Below are 9,806 nucleotides of genomic sequence, written 5' to 3'. Positions count from 1 at the left end.
TGACAGTGGAGTGACGTTGGACTTTTGTAAAACTTTCAGTTGATATCTATAATCTGGTCGTCTTCAAGGACAAATCAAACCATTGTACTTTCCTCAAATTTTAGTGGAATCATCTTCAACTGGGCTAGGCCCCGTGGTTTTTTTCCTTTCCGGGTTTTCCACGTAAAAAATATTGTGTTTTCTGTGTGTGAGCTGGATATCCGTGCAACGCTAAGACGTAGAATTATAACTCTATCGCCGCGTATATTCTAGCCCGCAACAATATTTAAAACTAAATAAAATAAAATTAAATAAATAAATATTCAAAAGTAAAATGTGTTACCAAATGTACCAAAATTCTTTTGAGAAATCATTAGATCATTAAACTTTTGTCCACTTCTATCTTATGTATATCCTAACTTTATTATTTTATTTTACGTGTATGTATTTTCGGAATTTAATTTTTGAAGCCCATTTAATATTTGCATCAAGATTTGTGCCCAAGATGATTTTTTGGAGATTTATCAATATGAATTATATAAATGACCTGATGATATTTTTTTAAAAAAGAAATATCTGAAATTCTTATGTACTTCTACATTTTATTAATATAATTTTAACCATAATGTTTATGACCCCATTTAAATGTATCATTTTTTTTAAAAAAAATACAGTTAAATATAATTTAGGCTTTAATTTATTTTTAAATTCAGTTAATAATTAGAAATATTTCACCATTAAATCACATATAATATTCAAATAATTATGTTAAATAAAGCAATTATTTCATTTGAAAAAAAAAAAACAAAAAACAAAACTTTTAATATAGCATGTATGTTGTTTTTCTGTTCAGCATCATCAATAAACCAAAAGATTTATTTAAATAAATACCACGGAAACAATCAGCAAAGCGGGGATAGCTCAGTTGGGAGAGCGTCAGACTGAAGATCTGAAGGCCGCGTGTTCGATCCACGCTCACCGCATTAAGTTTTAAATTTTAAATTTTAAAATATAAATTAATACTTCTTAACTTTATTTGTTAAGTTCTTAAAAAAATGCCACAATTCATGATAAAATATAAATTTTAATTTTAGAAATAATAAATATTTAAATGAAATCTATGTAGTTCATTAAAAAATATAATTATTTTTATAAATAATCAAAATTTAAGTGAATCTATATAATTCTCCAAAAATATTAATATTATAATGCAATTTAATTTGAATTATAAAAAAAAATTTATATTTATTTTCATTCATCTAAAATAAATTCAACTTTACTTAAAAATATTAATTAAAAATAAATACTAAATTATTTAAGAATCCTCTCAAATAATTTGTTTTCCTCCTAATTTCTCATTTTATTATCTCTTATTTATAATAAATGAGCAAATCATTAAGCTTAATGACAGTAAATCAAATTCTTAAAATTAACATTTAAACTATTCATATTTGTTTTATAATAAATTCCATGTCGACTATAGCTTTAGAGAAAAGAATAAATGAGAGCATTTGAGCTTTTAGGGGTGTAATCAATTTGATTCTTCATGGAGCTCAAGTTCGACTCAATCTCATTTACTAAGCTCCAGCTCGACTCATAAAAAAAATATAAACTCGAGCTCATTTGAAATTCTAGAACTAGACTCGATTGTTTAGCACAATTTATTAATTTAAAATAAAAAAATTAAATTTTTTTAAAGAATTTTCATTTTTAATATAAAATTAATTTAAAAAGAATAAATACATAATATAATACTAATTTAAATTACTTCTTAAAAACATTTTAAGTTAATCAAGCAGCTCAACAGGCTTTCAAGCCAAACCAGGCTGATTTTGAGCTCGACCCCGTTTAATATAAGAGCTTGAGACTCTCAAGTATAGGCTCAAACTCGAACTTGTGATTTGATAAACTCGACTCATGAGCTCTTTAATGAGTTCAACTTAAGTCACTTACACCCCTAAGAGCTACTAGAGATCAAGAAGGCAGTGATGAAACCATTAGAACAACAGAATGAACAATGAAATACTTCCACCACACAATCAAACTGAACAAAATCAAACTAAAGCAATATTATACAAATGAAAACCTCCCTAAAATACAACTTCAGATAAATAACACAATGGATTCCACATAAAACATGATTTTCTACCATATTTGTTACTTGAATTCTTCCTCAACCACTCTACCTCATTCCTCAATCACACAGCTGCATTGAGATGTTTCAGATCTCAAAAACACAAGAGAAAATGGTTCCAAGAAACAAAATATGAAGATGCTAAAGAACTAATAAAGCTATATGATATATCTTCAAGTTGAGCAGCAGCCAACTTTCTTAAGAGCAGACACATCATCTTTGACATTTATCTTCTCCCCTTTGCTGGGAGCAGAACTTGCTCCATCATCACCTGAATCAATCATCTTCTTGCTCACAATGCGATAGATCTGTGTTAGGACCTCGGCGAATGCATTCTCGACATTGATGGCTTCGAGTGCTGATGTCTCCATGAAATAGAGTGATTCTTTTTCTGCGAAGGCTTTACCATCTTCTGTGTTAACAGCAACAAGATGGCGGAGATCGGATTTGTTTCCTATGAGCATGACGATTATGTTTGGATCGGTGTGGTCCCTTAATTCGCGCAGCCATCGTTCGGCATTCTCGAAGGTGGCGTGTCGAGTGACGTCGTAGACGAGCAATACACCTACGGCTCCTCGGTAGTAAGCACTGGTAATGGCGCGATACCTGCATGAAGTGATATGAAATTGAGGAAGCTTCAGTGTGGTAACAATAAGAAAGTTCTTAGACAACAAGCTCATCACAAGATTCTGCAAACAGGGAATCAACTGGGGTTTTCAATTTGGTTTTCAAAATGTTGTTTGAGCTATGATCAGTAACTTTGCCTAGAAATCAAAGTTCTCATAAACATTGCTGATACGTATTATGAGCTGGCTGATGTCAGGTTCTGAAAGTAATACACTGTTGTTATCTGTGACTCCCCTTCAATCAAAAATCAATTGCACCAAATTATTAATTGAGCTTAAAATGCACAATGTCCTCTTAGTTGGTCACCATCTTCTCACGAATGCCATACCCCTCATAATGAATGGTGCACAATTTTAGTTTCCAGAGATATTGGGATTAAAAACCAAGTTATCAAGAGTAAAATGTGCACATAGCCTAGGCTCTTCTCACACCTCAACAAGGAAGAAGCCAAGATCTCAAGTTGAAGCACATGACGATGAAATATTAGTCACTAATCTTCATACCTAAGCTCTTAGGTCTCAACTTGTTCTCGCCAAGTGGCGGTATTGCGGCTGAATGGGGGCACAACAGTGTTGTAAAACTGCAGGATTGATGTAATAAAGCACAAAAGAAAATACACGGGGGCGAGGGGATGCAACAAGGGCGCCAAAGAAAAAAATAAGTGGTTTCGAGAGTGGAAACAGAAATCTCAAACTTTCATTAAACATCCAGTCTATCATAGTGAAGGATGCTAGGATTAACATGCAAATACAACAACAACATCAAGCCTTTATCCTACTAAGTGGGGTCAGCTACATGAATCGTTTTTCTCCATTGTGTTCGATTAAGAGTTAAATTCTCATTTATATTTAATAAAGAAAGGTCATTTCTAATATTTTCTAACTCTTTTTAGGTCTACTTCTACCTTTCTTAATATAAGTTAAATCTACTACATCTACTCTCCTAATCGGGTCATCAAAAGGCCGTCGTTTTATGTGACCAAATCATCTAAGGTGAATCTCTCTAATCTTATCTTCCACTGGAGCTACTCCAACCTTTTTACGTATATGCTCATTTCATATCTTGTCTCTAAGAGTAAAGCCACTCATTCACCTGAGCATCCTCATCTCTGCAACACTCAACTTAATATTATGCTTCTATTTTAATGGCCAACACTCTGCAACATAAAGCATTGCAGGTCTAACCACACGCAAATACAGTAACAAAAAATATCATAGAAAATAAATTCTAATAAAACTTGCAATGAAATAAACCTAATAAAATAAAATTCAATTATTCATTAAATTCAAAAGGCCTAATACAGTAATGGGATAATTAATTTATCAGCCAGGTCAGATCTGATAACCATAATCAACTCGTCCAAAATTTGAAGGATGAAGGTGGCTCTTCATAAGACACCAAAGCATAAACATGATCATGGATGACTTCTCCATCAGGCAAAATAATGCTCCTCACCCGAGCTTAGTAATATCTTAACTAATACAACAAATGGGATTGGGGCAAGGACTGGAGGCAAAGCTGGAACTAATGCAGCAGATGGGGATGCAAAAACCCCATTTTTAGAAATAACTATTGAAAACTTTGGAGGCTCAAAAATACTCCTATATAGTACTAAATCCTGATATTAAAAGTCAGACTATAATATTCAGGTAATTAGGCAAATCAATAATCCATTCATTTGATCCAAAATTCTTAGGTATTTGTAAGGGGGATGAATTATGCTTAAACCACTCATTTCACTTTCCATTTATTATCCATCTATTTATTGTCACACCACTATAGGTCCCCTCCCTTTCTTCGACATCAACTACTAGCAACATGAATGTAGCTTTGACTATTAACATATCCACTTGAATTACTTGAATGGGGGATGAATTATTGATGACAGAGCCTTTACAGCAAAGAGTAAGTAAAGTAGTGCAGAAATATACAGAGGATTATAGAATGTAAAAGGCTTTCATATTGATGCAATGCTTAGCTTATAATGCCACAGTCTCTAGCTACTATATATAGGTAGAGAAAGTGTTTGCGCATGTGGCAATTGATTCTGTTAATTATGCTTAAACTATTCATTTCACTTTTCAAACCAACCTTCAACTGCTCCATTTCTCTATTTACTTCATCACGATTACTTGTGATGTCTCCTTCATCTTACGTGTAAGGTACTTTGATTGGTGCATAATCTTCTTCACACACATCATATGGAACACACCATTAAAAGAAGATGTAAGTATTGGTTACATATGTTAGGTAGAGTTTGCACTTGTTTGGATGGGTTTCAAATATGTCCACAATTGCTAGTCTATTACATTTACATAACTTGTTCTTGAATTTGAATCTTAACAGAGATGAATGACTTCCAACACTACTACCAGCATCGGTGCAAGAATCCATTATCAACTATCTACAATTGCATATAATAAAATCGAAAGATGAAAGAAATTTAGTTTAGGCCTTTTTTATACCAATTAGATAGAACCTGCGAAGAGAGTGCTTAGAAATAGAAATCTAACTAGCCCCCAGTTTCTCTCTCACTATTCTGGATAGCAACTAGCATACTATGTGGAGACCGTTAAAGAATCATGGCAGATAATTTTAGGGATGAAATATGATTAACATTCACACTCAAGTCACATGCAAGCCCGTGTAATCAGATTTAACACTATTTGGGTAAAATCATCAAGAAACACACCCCAATTTGAAGGCTGCAAACTTAACATCAGGACCTTGGTGAAAATTCAAAAAAGTGTTTTATACCAAAATATAGAATTTTAAAAAATATATGGACCAACGTGAAAGATCCATACCTTAGAACCACTTATAATTTACTCTTATTATTATCATGCTACCATGCTTGATAGAATTTAGTATATCTTGTTCTTCTATAATGCAAGGCTCATGGTAGTGACAATATCTTAATAAACAATTATTTTCCTTAACGCATCATAAGGTGCTGAACTAACCATCTGGTCAAAGATCTTGTTGTTAGCATCAAAAGAGCTACTTTCCCAAAAATAATAAATTAATTGCATCACAGCCCACATGGCAATTCACATAGAAAAGAAATTATTTAGGTAAGCTTATTCTACTTCAAATAATCATCATACCTGACCTACTTACAAGTTGATTTATTATTATTTTTTTAACTTTAGTATAAAGAACTTAATTACCCTCAAGTAACTTTTAAATGTGATAAGAATCAATGATATTAAGGATCAGAAAAAAAAACTATTTTGAAGAAACAAACGCATTTTAACAGGAATAAGTTGGCATACTTGATGACACATATTCATTGATGTGTTGCTGATTTGATTGGTATCAGAATTGGGAGAAAGTATTTTTCTATATTTTATTTGTTTATTTTATAAAATAACAAATGATCTCAATTTTAGGGTTGTAATTTATAATATCATATAATTATTTCTTTTTCAATTAAGTTTAAGATATTTAATAAATTTAAATAGATTTATTATTTTATGAGAAATTAAAAAAATTATTACTATATGAATTCATTTAAAGTTCATTTAATTTATATAATTACAATGCATATATTTTTAATTTCAAGATATAATATTATAATGGTGTATCTAATGAAAGTCCATGTACTAGATTTTCAATAATTAGAATGTCACATATCCATGCTGTAACATGCCAGTATCCCCATATTCTTATTGATGCATCATAGAAACAAATAAAAAAGCAACAAAATTTCTTTCTTTGGGAAGCTTATGCCTAACAGATTAAAAAAATCTTTCAAATATCATGTTTCAATGATCACTAAATAACTTACCTATAAACCTCGACCCACCCAAGACGACCACATTCCAAGCAAACTTGGGTCAACAAACAGGCTACAAATGCTTCAAATGTAGAGTAGATATTAGAAAATTTCAGTACAAATCAAATGATTTACTGTATATTGCTTGACGACCGCATTCCAAGCAAACTTGGGTAAACAAGCAGGCTACAAATGTAGAGTGGCTATGAGAAAATTTTAGTAGAAATCAAATGATTTATTGTATATTGCTTGGCCACCGCATTCCAAGAAAACTTGGGTCAACAAACAGGCTACAAATGCCTCAAATGTAGGGAAAATTATTAGGTCCGGTCACCTAACAGAGACGCATCCGGATTTATCTCTGTCTACAGTCAAAGCGCAGTTACTGTAGCAGCTGCACTTTTTAACTGCGCTTTGATTGTGCTTTTACTGTAGATAGAGAGAAATCCGGATGTATCTCTGTATTAGGTGACCGGACCTAATAATGTTCCCAAATGTCGACTAGATATGAGAAGATTTCAGTACAAATCAAATGATTCATCTGTATAAGAACTATATAGGAATTAACACCTGAGATGCTAACCTTAAGTCCTTCGTGAGATGAAGCTTGTACGCTACTGTATTTTTCAAGTAGTAGTCCCAATTTAGAACTAGAGAATAATAGAAACTCTTCTCTCAGAGTGACTTCACCGCTACAAAACACCAGACCATCAATGCCGGGCAAAGAGCATTTTCCCACGAACAAACCTATTCAAACCTCACTAACTCAGGCCAACATAATAATAGCAGCAAACCAAACATCTTGCTTTCCTTGACGGAGAATTCAAACCCTATTGTCTGTTCAACTGTCATTCCCTATAACTTGTTCCATTGAACAAGCCATTCACCAAAAAGGAAGCTTCAAATTCCGATCTTGCACTTTTCTAGATCCGAGTTTATTGCACAGGACAAGAGACAAATTTCAGATCTACCACCCTAACATAAACATGAATCCATGAGGCATTTATCAAAAACGCAACAAATGATTCAGATCTATAACTACATACAACAAATCAAGCTTAAAGCGTCATAATGTAGAACATTCACTAGTAGCAAATCACGGCTCACAAGCGCAAGCAGATCCATTACAGATTCGACATACTTAAAAAAACAAATGCGAAACCGGACACTACAGCGAGATCTGCAAGTGATCGCACTCAAACAGCTAAAAAACAAATGAGGGAAAGTATAAGGCAGATCAAGAGCAGTAATAGAAAGCGAGAAAAGACCAGTCTACCTTTCCTGGCCTGCGGTGTCCCAAATCTGCGCCTTGATGACCTTGCTATCGACATTTACGCTCCTAGTGGCGAACTCCACCCCAATGGTGGACTTCGACTCCAGACTGAACTCGTTCCTCGTGAACCTCGAGAGAAGGTTCGATTTTCCCACTCCCGAATCCCCAATTAGCACCACTTTGAACAGATAGTCATAGTCGTCCTCCGCCCTGTAAGCCGCCATTGCTCACTCTCTCTCTCTCTCTCTCGCGCCGCGGGCGGAAGAGAAGCACTTGTATAGATTCCTCCCGCAGCGGATCCGCGTCGAAAACCAAAAAATAAAAAAGGAGAAATCTTAGCCGCGGATACAGGGAAACGCGCTGAAGTCTGAAATTACGAAAATGCCACTATGAAATATTAATTATGCGGTTGTTTGAATTTTTAATGAAAAAAAAAAAGAAATTATTTTGATGTCACATATTTTAAATAGCACACATCATACATTCTCTTTTGATATAATAAAATTATTAAATAATATAAATAATTAACCAGATAATTTAAATTAAATCATTCCATATTCACAAGCCACAACTTGTATTATTTAATAAGTTAATTATATTAAAATATAATTTAAAATATTTGAATTTTTTTCTTAAAATTTTAAAGAAATATACGTTATGAAAATAATCCATTTTATAAAAATATGTTAGGATAATTTTAAATAATTTTATTTTCAATTTTAATGCGTTGTTAGAGTTAAATTTGGGTGCTTAGCTGTTAATCCTTTTTGTCATGGAAGTGGGAACTCGACAAGGCGACAGTAATTAAGTGCCAAAACCTTTTCGTTAATTACTATTTAATAGGACCGAGTAATGCTCTGCTTATTGATTTACTTTCTTTTCTAATAAATTTTTTATCATAAAGTTTAAGTGTTGCAGAGATGAACATGCTCAGGTTTAGGGGGGAAATGATTAGGTGCAAACACTGGACTTAAAGATGCTTTCGGATTATTGGATGTACTGTGTACGCTCTGCTTATACTCTGCATATATTCTGCTTATATCATGCGTACTTATAGATACACAGCAAATAAGCATCAAATAAGCAGCAAATCTTCACAACTAAATATTTGTTGCTTATTTACTGCGTATCTACAAATACGCATATATACACAATAAATACGCATAGTGTAGGCAGAGCTTAAGCATAAGATACACAGTATCTAGACGCATCTCAACGTCCAGTGTCCGCACTTAATAATCTCTCCAGGTTGAGTTACTTTAGATGGTTTGGTAACATGAAATGTTGGTTTTTTGATGAATTGAATAGGAGACCAGATGTATTAGACCTGGCTTAAGTTAAAAAAGGTAAAGATATACCAAAATCACTTAATTAGAAAGTGTTAGAAATGATATATATTTATTAGATTTAAATGAGAATTGGACCTTAATATGATGCAATGAAGAAAAAGAATTTATCTAGCCAACCCCATGTAATGGGTTAATTGCTTGATGTTGTTGTTGTCATTGTCAAAGTATAATTGAGCTTTAATGGAGTATTGATATGTCAAAAAAATCTGGTCTTGTTCAGGCACGAATCTCAAAGTATATATGAGTTGACAACTTTTAAAATTAAATTCAGGAACATATGAACATCAATTTCAGCAAACTTAAAGTCAAATTGAACATCTCGAGGAGACGACTGCAACGACACAAAAATTGGTCCAATACAGGGTCGAATGGATCAAAATCAAGGGGCTCAAGCATATTTGAAAGGTTCAAAGCATTAATGTGATAAACAAGTGATCTCTAAATATGACATGCATATAGTCGAATCGAGCGGCTCGACGAGACAAATCCAACGAGCTCAAGATCGCTTAATTCTAACATCATTAAGTTTTATAAATGCTTGAAAAATACTAAATGATCAAGTGAATCAATATGAGCCATTCGAAGGAGCTCTCCGAACTTCTCCTGAATCTTCTTCATATTTAGAGGATGTGTGACTCACAAAAATCTAAAAATAAACTCTAACTC

The 9,806-nt window shown here is 33.0% G+C and overlaps 1 protein-coding gene and 1 non-coding gene across 2 annotated transcripts; one reads left to right on the top strand and one right to left on the bottom strand.

Moving 5' to 3' along the window:
* Positions 1 to 889: 889 nt before the first annotated feature.
* Positions 890 to 962, top strand: TRNAF-GAA. Its single transcript has one exon. It is a non-coding gene; the product is annotated as a tRNA-Phe (tRNA).
* A 1,062-nt stretch (positions 963 to 2,024) lies between these two features.
* LOC110104868 (ras-related protein RIC2) lies at positions 2,025 to 8,096 on the bottom strand. The gene is made up of 2 exons (XM_020834143.2): positions 7,795 to 8,096; positions 2,025 to 2,719 (listed from the first exon to the last, which is right to left on the bottom strand). The coding sequence occupies exons 1-2, from the start codon at positions 8,013 to 8,015 to the stop codon at positions 2,287 to 2,289; spliced, it is 654 nt and encodes a 217-aa protein (XP_020689802.1). The 5' UTR covers positions 8,016 to 8,096; the 3' UTR covers positions 2,025 to 2,286.
* Positions 8,097 to 9,806: the final 1,710 nt, after the last annotated feature.

This window comes from Dendrobium catenatum, unplaced genomic scaffold (genome assembly GCF_001605985.2).
Source record: "Dendrobium catenatum unplaced genomic scaffold, ASM160598v2 original_scaffold_172381, whole genome shotgun sequence".
Lineage (NCBI taxonomy): Eukaryota > Viridiplantae > Streptophyta > Magnoliopsida > Asparagales > Orchidaceae > Dendrobium > Dendrobium catenatum.
Note: the sequence above shows the minus strand (reverse complement) of the source record. Positions and strands in the feature narration are given on the sequence as shown.

Bases quoted from the DNA above. Each gene is read 5' to 3' on its own strand.
- LOC110104868 (XM_020834143.2), bottom strand. From the start codon at position 8,015: ATGGCGGCTTACAGGGCGGAGGACGACTATGACTATCTGTTCAAAGTG. The intron at 2,720-7,794 runs GTAGACTGGTCT...CACTTCATGCAG, and splicing joins GACACCGCAGGCCAGGAAAG to GTATCGCGCCATTACCAGTG.